The 15896-nt window shown below is 38.5% G+C and overlaps 1 protein-coding gene across 1 annotated transcript; it reads right to left on the bottom strand.

The window, feature by feature from the left end:
• Nucleotides 1–53: 53 nt before the first annotated feature.
• Nucleotides 54–14378, bottom strand: mboat1 (membrane bound O-acyltransferase domain containing 1). The gene is made up of 13 exons (XM_055041823.1): nucleotides 14123–14378; nucleotides 12754–12899; nucleotides 12516–12593; nucleotides 10781–10876; nucleotides 7835–7890; nucleotides 7558–7612; nucleotides 6181–6373; nucleotides 5616–5808; nucleotides 5367–5470; nucleotides 4398–4462; nucleotides 4156–4288; nucleotides 3899–4050; nucleotides 54–2635 (listed from the first exon to the last, which is right to left on the bottom strand). Exons 1-13 carry the CDS (start codon nucleotides 14210–14212, stop codon nucleotides 2437–2439), a joined length of 1560 nt encoding a protein of 519 aa, XP_054897798.1. The 5' UTR covers nucleotides 14213–14378; the 3' UTR covers nucleotides 54–2436.
• Nucleotides 14379–15896: the final 1518 nt, after the last annotated feature.

Raw genomic sequence — 15896 nt, 5'->3', positions numbered from 1 at the left:
TTGTTCACTGAAACTTTATTTCACTTTAAGATCAATATTTAACCACTCACTCTCCTCTAAAATGATACTAAAATGGGAGCAGCGGCGCCGTAGAAAAATAAAACCAATCGACAGACAGTCAGTGCATACAGATAAGAAAGTCTGCAAACAAAACAAATCCTCACTAACAGTGTTAAATCATTCAAATAGCTGCTCATTCTGACAGCGCACTCATACTGTAGATGTGCCACACCTTTCCCTGCTCCAATCATTTCAGGGATGGTGCCATTTTTAGCCACAATAAACGTAAAAGGTTCCCAGGCTCGGGGAAAGCTTCATTTTACATGCCCAGCATTTGTCGCATGAGTCTGCATGCAATCAGCCTGTAACACTGTATCACCAGACCAACGTCTAAATATTAAACACTCACAGAGAAAACCACAATCAGTCGTCATCAGTGCAGCATAAATTGTCAGAGGCACTAATGGGCATTAAAGGTTAACATAATCAATATTATTATTATTATTATTATACTGAACCCTGCAGGGTTTATTCTTTTAATGCAAATCTTGATTTGATTGGAGCAGAGTGCAGAGCATTAGAGAGAAAGAGTTTCACCAGATAAAAAAAAAATTAAAAAGTTTAAAAAAAAAACATAAAACCTGTCAGTCACACCTCAAACAAGTTTTCTATTGCTTCATGAAAGTGAAGTAAGCAGAGAGTGGGCTCCCGCTGCTTGCTGCTGACACCAGGGATGAATCGTGCTAGAGCGTTCAAATTTTAGCCCAGCCCAGAATGTCCACGATTTCCTGCATCTTTGATTCGTTACTGGGCAGCAGAAAGAGGGACATGTCAGGATTATTCAGACTGGAAACAGGATGCTTAGAAACACACATGAATTTTCAGTCCTCGGCTCTAAAGATGGATACATAAAGGGCAGTAAGAGGTGAAAATCAGTCATTAAATTAGGCGAAAACAAGGACAACCACACTGCACATCTGCCCAAAGGGTAAAACGTTGTTCAAAAGCAAATCGCGTCATAAGAGTTCCTATGTAGCAGGAATAAAACAGCTTTGTGTTGATCTTGTCATACAGAAATCTATTTCTATAAATGTAGCTGAAATGTCAAGATGTCAACAGACAGCACCATTAACAACCATTTAAATCATGTTTCAAATGTGCCAACGTGGAAGCAGAACTCAAACAAATCGAACACTAATTTAAGAATTACACATGTTTAGGATCCCTGTGCTTAAAAAAAAACTATTTAATCCGTTTCGGCTAAAATCCTTTTACTGTTTAATTAAGATCAGACTAAATGGCACCACCAGCCACCAGATGTCTCTGTTCAATTGGCATGTCCTACCAGGGAAAATCACAGTTTAAAAGCAAACTGTCCTCTTTTTTGTATTGTCCATTTCTTAGAGCCCAGTGTTTACAGCCTGGCCCAAAAAAAAGTCTTAGCACGTCTTTTCTAGTTTAATCCAACTTTCTATCCAGTTTCTTTCTATCATAGTAACAAGTATCCAGCCCTGACCGCATGATAGGCACATTATGAACGATGTCACTATTAAATTCACACGACTTCAGAACAGAGAGATTCAACCTAAAGGGATAAATCATTAACCCAGTGATTCACAATTAAATCTCCTGTTTTAGATATGCGTCCACTTTTCTAGTCATGTTTGCTGCAGCATCAAAAAAAAAAAAAAATCCCCAAGCTCCTGATTAACAGACTTTCATAAAGAACTTTGCTTTGAGTATTTCCTATGGTTTTCATCCGGGTCGATAGGCAGTGAGAGTAATACTGACCCACATTGTCGCTGACAGAAGCTGTTGGCATGTAACTTTGGCCAAATCAGCATTCACACACACTCACCCACACAAATCTACAACATCTTCTGGGTAAAGTAAAGTAGGCGCAGCGGCCACAGCCTCTTTGCACGCTCTTTTGTGAACTCACAAGGACGGCCTTTGTGTGCCGTCAGAGTGTGACCGAGTGCAAGCATGTCGGAGGAGCATGTGCATATTTGCTTCCTCGTGTCCGTTTACAGATGAGTCTGTGTGTGCGGGTTCTGGTATTTGCCGCTCTCCCACTGCGCTGGCTCCCGTCCCAACAGTGGAAGGGGGACGGAGGGAGAGAATGGACTGAGGACGGAGAGGAAAGACAGCTCCGTTTCTCTTTCCACCGCTGTGTTTTTTTGCGGTTGAAGACGGCGAGCTGGTGTCGAGGTGGGTGGAGAGGGCAGGGGGGGGTTCGGGAGGGAAGGCAGTCGCCGTGGCAGAGCTGGCATCGGAGATATTCCTTCAGCTTTTGCTTGTCCTTATGGTCTCTGTATCAATCGTCTGTATTGCAGCAAAAATAATAAATAGCATACACTTTTCACAATTGGAGCAGGCAGAACGCACTCCTAGGACGAGCCGAGTCTGCTTAAAAACCACGCGAGGATGGGATGTTCAGTTTACTTTGTCCTTATTGTTGGAGTGAACAGGCTGGCACTGAGCTGAGCACGCAGCTGCTGAGGAAGAGGAGGACGAGGAAGAGGAGTCAGGGGGAGCCGGTTTGTTGGTGGCAGAAGGTTCTCTGGGTTTATGTTTCTGATGGAGGACGACTGCAGCCAGAATACTGATGATGTGGACGTGGAAGTACATAGATCTGGGGGAAAAGAAAAGGAAGAAAGGAAACTGAGTGCGACTCGTCAAACGTGGCCATTTATCCGGTGTGTGAACAGAAAAGTTGATCACTTAGAACATTTTCAATCAAAAGGACTTTTTTTTTTGTCCTCGGTAAGTTAAATAAAACTGGTTTAGAGACGCAAATATTACACGACCTTTTCAAAAAAAGAGAAAACGTACGATTTACAACAAATATCGACCACACAGGACATGTTGTCATTTTGAAAGAACTATTTCATTCCTAGCAGCTTTTTAAGCTGCTAAACCCCCAAGCAGAAGAAAATGGATGGATGGACATTTCATTCCTATTTTTAGATTTTAAAATAAAGAGACATCTAACGTTTTCTAAAAGACGATTGCAACATTTTCTTAAATGGGACGATGTTATTTGCACATAGTTTTCATCTCGATAGCAAGAAAAATAAATCAAAAGAAAAAATGATCTCAGTATCATTCGGCGGTAGAAATGAAACATAATTATTCCATGCAAAAACTGAAAAGTAGCTAAAACCTGCATTTGTTTCTTTAACAGTTTTAATCAAACTTTTTTTAGAGCCACTGTGGAACATTCCTGAGAGGCACTTGTGTCTCTGGAGCTCTGATTCAGAAGATATAAAGTAACATTGCTTCAAAAATTTGTCTCTACACCATGAACAGCCACCAAATGAATCCATCCATCTGAAACTGCACAAACCAAACCAGTTTGGCCACATTTTCCAGAAGCAGACATTCAAGCACATCATTTTTTTATTATTATTATTTAGAAACAAATGGCAGACTTTCCTCCAATCCTTTTGTAAAACAAAAGAAAAAAAAAAGAAGAAAATCTCAGATATGCAATGCGTGCAAAGACAGGCGTTTACTTTCATGCTTGAATTTTTCCAAATGTTGTCATGATACAGATGCAGATCTGATTACTGTGGTATGCATATGTATTCTCGGCTCCCACTAAACAAAGTCCAGTGCAATCAGTCTTTATCTACTTGGTAAATATAGTTAAAATGCAGTGAAACTCATTTGAACGTGAGACCGGGGGTTCTGTGAAGGCAACAATGACTTCACACAAACATCATGCTTTTTTTTTGTATTACATGTGGATAAAGAAGCTGGTCAGAGTTCATACGTATGGCACACTTTTTATGTTTTTCGTGTTTGTAAAAATGTGGACAGGTTCAAGAGGTGAATAAGGTTTCAAGGCACTGTAGTTTGAGAGAGAAGCTCTGCAGAAGCAAGGAGCACATACCTGTAGTAAACCATAGTGTGTTCTACTGAGAGAAGGAGAAAAGGCATGACAGTGTAGCAGATGGCTAGCTGAGTCGCTGCCCAAGTTACAATGTCATAACCGAGCTTCAGGACTCTGGAGCCGATGAAGTAGTGCCTGATAGACCTGCGTATCTGGAGACAGATGAAAAAATAAATAAATAAGGATAAGTTCATTTTCTGTTAGCTCATTTCTTTTAGCTTTCAGTGTTGAAATCCCAGAGAAGGAGGTTTACTTACAGCCCTTGCTGCTATGGTAATGGGAATAGCAGTGATGAAGGTGAAGTAGTATCCTGGATAAACACCGTGCCACAAGGCAGACAGGATGAAGGTCAATGCCAAGCGGTGTTTCACCGCTCGGTCATAACACACCCTGAAGAAACAGGGAGAATGTGAGAAGCACGTCTTAAGTGAAAATCTATTCGAGGTTCTGTCTGTGAAGTGTGTGAATGGGTGTGAGTGTTATCATCATCTGAACTCACATTTTGAGCCAAATCCCTGTTTGAATATTCCAGTTGTCTATGAAGGTCTTAAAGCTGGTTGCTGTCTGAAAAGAATCAGCATCAACATTGTGTTCATTTTGCACTTTACTTGATCCATGTGCAACTTCTGGTTCTGGATGAAATGATGATACGTCATACAACTTCAGTGTTTTTAAACAATAAATGAGTCCGAACACAATGTGAAAAGGACCAAAAATGATCAAATATATCCATGAACCTTTGCCAATTTTTTAATAGTCGCCATTAGCAGGTTGCAGAGAAATGAGATGTCACTGTAGTCCTCAACAAACGTCAAGCGTCCTTCTGATTGAATGATTGACCTCTTTTCATCACAATTAGCAGAGTTTCAATATGCTGCTTCCTGGGAACTGACAGAGTCCTCATGTTTTCAGTATATTTGAGCTCCTGGCTATTCCAGAAGCTTTCTGTTCCTAAAACCAGTTTACACACAACAGTGTCCAAGTTCCAACCATCCATCTGTCGAGTTGAGGGGTTTTCATTACTACAGTTGGTATATGGTGACTTATTCCTAAACACCTCATCCAATTTCATTTCCACTGAGAGGCTGTCTGGGTCAAACAGCTAACACTAGGGCCGAATTGGGTAGAATCTCAGACCTACATTAAAACTACCTTCCCAAAAGCTGTACCAGAACAATGAGAGTTAAATGAGCTCCGCTGTTTCTGAGAAGAGAGCCCAAACAACCAGCCAGGATTCTGCCAGAGACTACTTGATTACACCATAAAGTGTCAGAGTTAAAGATGTATACATTTGAATCTACATTTATTAATTTGACCTTCCATGAATTACAGAATACACCCCTCCCCCCAATAAAACTCCTGAAACTAATTCTTATGTTCAAAATGTTATCGAATTAACAAGTTGTATCATCGTCATCATACATTAAATAACGATAAGATGAAATGTGGTACCAAAAACCCGGGCTACCTCAATCCCTATGATGTGGAGATTGGAGACAAGATCCCAGCAGGGTTTTCCACTCTCATCTATCCCCAGGAAACCATAACCTGCTGCATTGTTTACTGCATCAGCTGAAAACACATGCAAACATATTTGTGAAATAATTAATGATTAAGAAATAAATCAAACAATGCTGTCAGAAGAAGACAGGACACGCTGCTCTTCCAACTATTGTGATTTAAATCCCTGGAGGCGGTGCACGCGCTCAGAGCTTACCAAGCGTCCAGGCGAAGTAGAACTTGGGTCTTGCTGCTTGTATGGAGAAGAACGCGTAGGTGAGCCTGCTGAGGAAGGAGGCGTGGCCAACAAAGTGGTTGTCTACGTTGTAAGTAATCGGCAATGACCGAGTGATGAAGAGGAAGATGAACAGGCAGCCGCAGCAGACCAGCAGCTTTCGACATACTGCGTTCTGAAAAATAAAAAATAAAAATTAGGTCCATGATTTCACCTTTACAACTAAAGTTTATTTCTCGTTTAGTTCTGAAAAAACTAATGCATAACACGCTTACAGAATAATGTGCATGTTCTTCATGTCATACTGGGTGAAACGCAACAAAGTTTGACGTGAAAAGTAATATTAAAGACACTGCACTTATCAAAAAAAAAAACAACAGCTTGTTATGGAAGATTACAAAGACAAATCTATATTTTTTTAATTCCTAAAATTAAACGAAAAACATTGCAAACCAACAAACAAATATTTTTCTCAGTTTACATTTGAGCAACACTTCCTCACGCTACAACAACAGGCTACCAGTCAAATGTGGGTAAATGAGCTTACGAGAGGAGATGGGTCGGGCGTCTTGTCGTAACCATTTTGCCCATTACATGTTCCAGAGTGCTGCTTTAGCCTCCAGCTGATGTGTTTGCCCTCTATGAAGTCGATGTAGTCCTTATAGTTGCTGCAGGGCCCAACCAAGACACTCAGGAAGTTCAGATTGTAGCTCAGATACTCGATAAGAGACGGCCTCACACTGCCGGGAAAATGACAAGCAAATTAAATTAAAGTAAATTCTATTTTCCTCAAAATCTAAAAAACAAAAATTAATAAAATCTAGGCAGATAATCTGCTTATGTTTTAACTTTGCACTTTAGGTCAAATGCACAATTATTATAATAATAATACATGTTCTACCTGAGCATTTCTGCATTTTCTCACATTACAGCCATAAACTAATATATTTTATAGGGATTTCATGTGAACAGTTTATTATTACGAAGTAGAAGCTAAATGTTTTCAATATTTTTTTTTACAAATAAAATTCTGAAAAGTGTGCCCTGCATTTGTATTCAGCTTTTTTTTCTGACATCCCTAAAGAAAATATAATACAACTAACTACCCTCAGAAAATAAACCGTTCAAGCTTTAAAGACTTGCAGCAGAAATGAGATTTAGTGTCGTCTCAATGGGCTGAATACAAAAACATACAACAGTCTGCAGAACTTAATGTCAGCATTAACATTTTCCTTCCACTTCTCAGTTATGAATTACTTTGTGTTGGTCTGTCACGTAAAATCCCCACAGCATGATAGTAAGTAAAAGTTAAAGGGAGATGGGATGGTTTTTGAAATTCCTAATGAATTTTCTTCAGCTCCAGTGTAAAATGCAAAGTGCATGCAGTTCTGAAATCAAAACAAAAACAATTGCAAACTGAACTGAACTGACACTGGCACACTTGAGATAGCACAACAGTCTGCTTGCTGGTTAAAGAGGTCACATTAAAATAGAATTAAGGTCAGGTTGTAAATTGTAAAAAGTAGCAAAAACTGACAATGCATGTGACTGGACTACTTTATGTTTTGAGTTATTTTGGGGTGGCGGGGTTTACTCGGTTTTTATGTAATTGGCATGCGTGCTTTGATGACAGTCATTTCACATGCAGAAAAATGCCATATGCGTCATGCAAAATTATGTCTCTGTTCTAGGTTTCCAGCATGCTACTTTTAAGAACAAGCTATTCACCATGATTTCACGGCCATGTCATTGTCCTTGGCTGCTAAAGGAAAAACAAAAAATGTTTTGCTCTTTTAACAAGGTGTTACTTTAGATACAATCCTCTAGTTTTTAAATACCAGATCTCCTTCCTACTGCTTTCATTGATGCTGGACAAGAGTGTGTGTGGAAGAGCAACTGAAACGGCCTTTCACAAAAAACGTACCGTATAGCCACATGCTTCTGCTCTGATGTCAGCTGTTCACTTTTCTTACACATCCCTGAAATAAAATAATACAAATCTAAATCCGTGCTTCACTTCGTCATAAAATGTAGGCACATTCAAATTAGAGTTAAATTATTGCTCACATCACAAATATGTCTTTTTCTGATTCAAACAAGTCCAAAGTTATTATCCATAGAGGTTTTTTGATGACTTAAACCATTCCAGCGTTTGTCGAGATCTTGTTTGTATTTTTTGTGGATATATTCAGATGTCTTACCGTCATGTAGATGGAAAGCCAGCATGGTTATCTTCTGGGTTACAATCATCAAAGGTCTATTCAGAAAAAGGAGGAGCACCAGAATATTAATGAATTAGGTTCTAGAGATTCAATTAACTTCTAAATCACTTTGTGAAATACAGTTTACAAATTACATAAAAACATACAAAAGAAACACAGGCCGAGCAAAAGATGAACAGAATTGTATGCAGTGTTAAAACCTGAGAAACAAATGGTAAAATACTGTGAATAGGCCAGGACGACTGGTTTTACATCTGGGTGGCAGGAAGAAAAAATATATATATCAAAACAGCTTTGAAAAAATCTGAAGACAACTGCATAATATAGAAAATAGGCTCAAAAAGAAAAATTGCAGGAATGCTGCCAACAGTGAAAAACATCTAAAAAAAAAAGCAGATCACAAAAAGATGCAGTCTTTTTACACAGACAAGCTGTGTGAAAAGGTTAAAACATATTAATCTTTCAGTTGTATCCTCGTAGATACCACTTAGTTTATTTAAAAAAAAAAACATTTTTGCAACATCTTCAGCAGAGTTACAAGTAAATGTTGCAGGTCCTAACTTTGATACACAGAGTACTTGGAATTGAAGGAAAACAAATCAACGACATTAATAACTACTCAACAGAAGGCACTGGATTACATACAGCTGGTGTACTATGACAGGCTTTGAACCTCATTACCAATATCTTTGCACTGAGCTGTCAGTGCAGTCAACTTTTACAATTATGAAGCATTGTCTAAATCATTAATTGGTGTAAACTGTGAGAACTGCAGAGGCAGAGCCTGGCAGTAGGAAGATCTGATGTTTACAACTACAACCCAAGACACTTTTACAGGAAAACAACACATTTCCCTCATGAGATCAGATCACAAAATAACAGCACAACTCAAGGAGTTATGCTGCACGACAGAAATCACAGCGTCTCCAAACAGTGTGACTGGCTTTACAGCAGGATTTTGTTCTGATAAAGTGTAATTTTCTGATACTGAAGCACTCTCGAGTTTGCTGTGGGAGGCTACAGAGTGTGCCTTCTCTGGCGAATTGATGTGTCCTGTTCCAGCAGAGGCAAATCAGGTCACTTATTAATCCACTGCTATTTATTCTAAATCTCTGAGTTTGGCTGAAGCATCTACCTTCACTTTTTAGCTTGTGAAAAACACAGGACAACTGTGTTTTCTGCTCTCAGCTTCAGTTGCTATATGTCCAAGACTTCAATTCTCCAACACTTTCTGCTTTATTCACATAGACACGGGAATGAGGTGGCATGTCATTCACAAAGGCACATACACTGTACACTACATCTCTCTCCCTGACACACAAACACACCCTTAAACACTCTCATTCCTCTCTCTGAGTGGACTGCATTGTATGCATGGAAAGCTGTAGAAGGAAGGAGGCAGGCCATGTGGCTGGCAGTGCCAGCTCATCAGGAGTTGGTCGATTATCAGATTATCAGAGTCCCACCCAGCAGCATGCTCTCTGACTGGGTTTTACCTGCAGACTGTACAATTATTAGCTTATGGAAAAGTCCGTGAACAAATAACTGTCTGCTCAAACTTGGGAGGTGAATCCAAATCAAACAGAATTTCTCTCTGCAGAAAACATTAAAGTAGACAATCAGAACATAATTTTATTTCACAGCGCTTTGTACAGGGATTAACCTTTTCCACCTTTAGCACATTCAAGATTTTATGTAAACTTTAAACCCACCACAAAGTAAAGCTCCAAAAGTATGGCGAGGGGGACCAAAACTACATAGTTTATAGTAGACAAGTGGAAAGAATTTTTTTTTGTTACAATTAAAAATCTGAAATGTCTCTAAGAGGTTTACTTAAAGTATTTTTTCACGATTTAGCTCCAATTCTTGAACATTGAGCAGCTTCCACAATGCCGCCACCATTTTCTAATTCACTGATGCTTGAAAGCCACAAATCAAAGTGGGATGAATATAAATGCATATTATATTTTCTATATTTTTTATTGTATTAAAAAAAAAAAAAAAACTTAAATGGTTTTCCTTCTACTGCGCAATTATGTGCCACCTGGTGTTGGTCTATCACATAAACTCTCTAAAATACAGAAATCTGTGGTTATTACATCAAAAGGGTTCAGAAAAGGTTTATGATATTTAGAGGACTTACGATATCATCTGCTAAAGATGATTTATCCGTTTAATCTGAACATCTGGACAGGTAGTAGTGGATACATGTCAAGATTTTCACTCTTTCATAGTGGCTACATAAAAAAGAGCCTGACACTGAGTTGGATCCCTAATTCAATATATGACTGTAGGACAATCTGGCTCACAGGCCTGACTGGAAGCAAAGTCACATGGAGGACAAGTGAAGCTGCCAACTAATTCACCCACAGTGCAACTAAACAAAAAGACTGGGGAACACAGTTCACTATTCCCTTCATTCAGTCAAACAAATAAAGTAACACAGCGTGCTGAAAATGCTGGAGTTAATGTTTTAAATGACATCATGCAGAACTGATGTTAAATCTAACTAATGTGTCCTTTGTATTGAATGCATGTATTTATACAGGATGTGAAACCAACTGAAAAGCTCCAGTTCGTACAATTAAGAACTGATTTGCTCACCACTCCCATCTTCTGTAAAAGGCAATCGGATCTCACTATCCTGTTTAATTCCATTCCAGAACACAACGAAGAAAACATGCAGACTAAAGAAAACCACACTAACATACAATTAACTGGCTGGGCAGCGTCACCTTTGAGCAGTGTTTCCTGCTGTGTTCAAATCGGTGGTGCCTTATTGACACAAGGATATGGAAACAGTGGAAGCTCACAGTTTGGAAATGTCGACCAACAACAAAGGAGCAGCTCTACAACCGAACTTCTGACCACGCTGTCATTGAGTGGGCGTGGTGAAGCACAGGTGAGGATTTATTCTGTCCTTACCCGGAGAAGTCCGTGGAAAGTATGCCGTAGCTGTAGATGAAGACTCTGCTCACGTGGCACGCAGTCAGATAACCCATAGCTGTCACCATGGAGTACCTGTGTGTATGTGAGGAGATAAGGAAAAAATAAGTAATGCAAACAAAAGCCAATCAGGATATCTTTGTTGAATAGGTGTAACTGAAGTATTTTCCACCTCTAGGTGAGTCATTAGATGACTCAATTTCTCAGTGCTGGAGTATTTTTTTAACTTCTTGGAAAGTTTTAATCTTTTTTTTTTTTTTTTGCTGATAAAGCTTTTAAGAAGTTGTGAGCAATATTAGGAAATCCTGACAACTTACTGGATAGGATATGATAATAGCCACAAGAGTACACCATGCAACTTCTGTGAGTTTCCCATTTCAATCACAAACTTCAGTGCATTTTCTGGGGATGTAAACTTTAAACCCGCCACAAAGTAAAGAGAACTGTCAAGTGGAAGGAAGGCGTGGTTTTCTGATTTTTTTATGAAATAAAAATCATGTTTGGTTCATATGAACTGTGTAACCAAAACTTTGATCAAGAAGCCTTGAGGTTTTTGTATTTTAAATCCTCAAAACTTACATCTGTGGCTTCCCCCACTGCCTTTTATACAGTGGGGTGAAATCACACGTTTTAATCCAGTGAGCGATATTGCCATAGTCGAAGGAAACATGTATATGAGGCAGCTGCAAACCTCCATCTTTATTGTATGAGAAAAAAAAAAAGAAGATAAAACTCAGCTGGAGATCTCTGAATGTGTGGCAATTTATACACGGTCACATAAAAAGCTTTAAAGCTCCAAAAGTATGGAAAGAGATAATAAACAATCATAGGAAATGTATACATTTTCCACAACAATGTTAAAAAACATGTAACAGCAGTTCAAAGTTTGGCTTGATTTATTCTTTCACCTTATATTGAACCAGTGAAGGGGAAGCTCAACTTTGGGTTTCAAAAGCTTTTGTATACAGTCAACAGTGTCAAGTTGATCTTTATGCCACTCTGCTGGCAGGATTTCCCTGCACACGTGAATAACACAACTTCTCTTACCTCATTCATACGACTTGGTTCATGAAGACAAGATTGAAACAATGCTTGAGGAATGTAAACAACAGAACCAAGCAGCCATACAAACGGAAAAATATGTATGTAGCACTTATTAAAAAAAAAAATAAAAATATATATATAAATATATATATATATATATATATATACATATATATATATATATATATATATATATATATATATACACTGTCAGAACTATCCGGCTGCCTTGCATCTGGCGTGCTCCTCATTAGTTTGAGGTTTTAATGATAACGCGACTGACGTGGTGGATTATGCGACTGACTGCATTGTCAGAATGCATAGATGAAGTGATTTTGTTCAAGCAAGACAAAAACAACTAACAATTTTCTAACAAGATAGATAATTGCCATCATTGCAAGTCTCAAGTGAGCCCACCTATAGTAGTTGGTTTGGTTTCTGGGAGGGACTGATCTAGTCTGACAAGATTAACCTGAAATCAACAAGAACCTTAATAGCTACGGCTGTTACACCAACTCTGGAAATAGAGTTCTAGGAAGCAGATCTGTCAACCAGGTGACGAAATGACAAGTTAGACATGTTTGTCGGGTCCGGATACACTGTTTTCCTAAAACCACAAGACAGGTGAGTCCTGACAAGTTCACTTAGCGGTATGAAGAAAAATCCTTGCCTGTGTACATTGTTGATGTCAGCTTTAATGATGAGAAAATAGTTAACAGCCACCACAGCGAGGATATGGGTAGAATACCTGCAGAAAAGAACACACACAATCAAAGGAGACATGTAAACTGACTATAAGTATTAAATTTCACATCTGTATTTATGATGACATCATTATGTTTGAATGGACTGATTTGTGAATAAAAGGACATGAATGGGAGATGGCGTGGAACAGTGTCACACCCTACCATCCGAAGCAGAAGAGAAGAAAAGCGATTCCTAGGAGCGTGGCGACAGCATGCCGAACCAAGGGGCTCGCATGGTTAGGACTGAGGTAGAGACGAAACCAGAAGGCAGCAAGCAAAGCAAACAGCTGGCAGGATAGGAAGTTCACCTGCAATGGAAGTGGTGGGGGGGAAGAGGTTCAAAAAAAGGAAAGAATGAGTCTGGAGAGGTCAAATGCTCCAGTAAGTTGGGGTTTATCATAAACACTTGAAAATGAGGCTGCACAATATATATCATTATCAGTTAGATGCATTATTAGATAGGCTATTCATCAAAAGTCGACTTTACAATAATACATGTAGCCACTTACATGTACTCTAAGAATCAATTATGCCATCCAGACTGGTTTTAGTCTGGATGACACTAATCAATCAGCTAAAGTCGACATCATCACAAGGTTCTATATCTTGTTTCAGGGATTCATGCACACATTTCACCTCAAAGCGCTTTCCTCTTGGACACAGAAAACAACTTTTTCCATAGTAGTCAACCCATGATGGCTGAACTAACCCACATTGTTTATATTTGTATATGATTGTTTTATCAGATGAACATGGCCGCTTCATGCGTCTGGAAATTGTGTTTTTAAGGATGAACCAGGCTTGTGGAGGACAGCTATCCATCCATCAATTAAGTTGTTTTTTATTCTTTGTTCTGAAATTTTTAACAAAGTTAACTTTAGACTTTAACTTCACTAGACAACAAAAAGCATAACCCGAAGAAAATGTTTTTGTTTTTTCTAGAGTCAACTAAGCTGACAGATTTAATTCAATATAAAGACAAAAGGAGACTGGTTGGACTGTAGAGGTTGAAGACCCCTGATCTGAAAAGTGTTCATTTCACAGAGTCAGGATTATGGATCACACTGGACATGAATAAAACAGAGAACGAGGTCTTGCCTGATGTCATTACATCTTTTAATCTTTGATATTAACTCTTGACCCACAATATATGGTGAGAGAATGATAACACCATATAAAAAAATAGAATACAATAAACTGATGGTATTTTTTGTTTCTAATGTTACTGGTGTCTGGCTGCCCATATAGGAAACCTGGAGGCGTGCCCCCATAATTAACCTGCGACAAGAGGTTGGCAATTTATGCTTCCTAATTTCGACAGACCAGCTGTTTTGATTTTGGACATACCTCTGCAGCCTCTGACGTCAGGAGCAGCGATGTTTGCGCAAATGTCCGCGTCTCCGCACAAACAAGAGTTTCTTTCTCTCAGCCCATACATTAAATATCACGTCATGACGTACCCTGGTGTTGTGTCGTCAGTTTTATTTAATAAAAACGTCCCTCTGCGGTATAAGTTTGACTCATGTCCTACCTGGTCCAGAGTTAAGCCCAAGTATCCGCTGACAGGCAGCAGCCACTTGCAGCCGGTGGTTTTAAATATTGCGTCCTCCGGTTCGCTCATCCTGTGAAGTTTTTCAGTCACAGCACAAATTGGCGGCTGTTCTTTCGGTCCTTTTTAATAAAAAAAATAAAAAAATAAAAACCTCCGTGGTTTTGTCAGTGAATAAGACACATGCTCTGCCTTAAAGGGCGTGTGACAAGCCAAACCAGTCGGGTTAACAGTAAAGACAATCCCTCATACTCTCCACCTCCTCGCTATTTTTTGCCTGCGTCAAGCGCGACATAATAAGAGGTGACACTTGCTTCCGGTTAAGTGCTTTCAAAATAAAAGTCACTGAACCCTTTTCCACATTCTGTATCTTCGAGGTGCAACGTTTTAGTTAAATATAATTATCAGCAAAGTTTCTTCAAAATACAGCTTATTATCTCTTATTTTCGTTCTCGTTTTATGTGTTACTTTAAACGGAACGGTAAATCTCTAACATGACTTCCGGTGATAGTCAGAGTCCCGACAACAGGAAGGGTAAATAACAATAATAATGTGATGTGGAAATAAAATTTAACCTCAAGTTTCGATTGATAAAAAGCTATGTTTGTACTTGGAAATCCCACAAAAAAAGGTAAATAGACTTAGACTTGACTTTATTGATCCCTTGGGAAGACTCCCTCAGGAAATTATAGATAATACGAAATCTAAAACATTTAATTCATTCAAAAACACAATTTGCTTAAAAACATGTATGACAAAGTAACTCAGTGACTTAAAAGAGTAGACATGATTTCAACTGATCATAGTATTTGTTCTTGCAAAGACTGACCAAAACTCCCATTTAATGATGGGAACGTGTTCAAACTTGTTCAGTCTTGCGGGAAATTAGCATGTTCATTTTGACCTAAATTGATCAAATTTATAGAAGTCAGTTTTTTATGCTACATCACAATAAGTCCAGACTTATCCACAATGGTTTTATGCATGTGCAAAGATCTTCTAATTTCACACATGCTCTGTCCCTGGTGGAGACTGAAGGTTTTTACGAAGTCATGTTTTAAAATAATTACAATTTTGTGGGGCAAAAATATCCAGACAAATAGGCAAATATAATTTTCTTTTCCGGAAAATATCTTAAGGTAACGATTGACACGCGTGCAAATGGTCCATTCAACATAGTGGTAAGAATTCTAAAACTGAATGACAAGAAAAGTTTAATAGTCAGTTTACAGCTGATCTTCTGCTGCTGGTGTGTAGAGGTGTCTAACTCTCCTCAGAACATATTGAATGTCCAGATCATCCAAAAACAGTAGTTATGCTGTTTTACTATTGCAGTGATGTGTACAACAATGTTACATACTACCTTGCACAAATAATATACTCACTCATACAGGTATTTTGAGACCATCATTGATGACATTGCTACTATTTAATAAATAAATACATTCAAATCTTCTTCAGTGTTATAAGAGTTTGAAGTTTCTCCTTGCCCTCCCCCTGGATGAAAAAAATATTGCTGCAATTATAGATTTTACACAAAATGGCCTTTTGAAACTGAGCATACTTAAATGAATCATTTTTGTCACTGAATATAGTTAAATACTAAATGAACTGAATTCTTTTGAAATTGCTTTTCTATATTCTTTAACGCTTTTGGCATTTGCTTCACAAGTCAAAACATTCAGCTGACTTGCAAGAAAGAAAAGAGTTAAACCTTTTATGGCCTCAATTTTGTTTTGCTCCTGTTTGGTGAGAC

Source organism: Poeciliopsis prolifica, unplaced genomic scaffold, assembly GCF_027474105.1.
Source record: "Poeciliopsis prolifica strain line A6 unplaced genomic scaffold, Auburn_PproV2 SCAFFOLD017, whole genome shotgun sequence".
Taxonomy (NCBI): Eukaryota; Metazoa; Chordata; class Actinopteri; order Cyprinodontiformes; family Poeciliidae; genus Poeciliopsis; species Poeciliopsis prolifica.
The sequence above is the reverse complement of the archived record's forward strand: the minus strand, read 5'-3'. Positions and strand labels throughout refer to the sequence as shown.

Excerpts from the sequence above, each read along its gene's own strand:
- mboat1 (XM_055041823.1), bottom strand. The coding sequence starts at position 14,212 with ATGAGCGAACCGGAGGACGCAATATTTAAAACCACCGGCTGCAAGTGG. Across the intron at positions 4,463-5,366 it reads TCCACATCATAGGGATTGAG|ACAGCAACCAGCTTTAAGAC; the intron begins GTAGCCCGGGTT and ends GATTCTTTTCAG. Across the intron at positions 2,636-3,898 it reads CACACTATGGTTTACTACAG|ATCTATGTACTTCCACGTCC; the intron begins GTATGTGCTCCT and ends CTTTTCCCCCAG.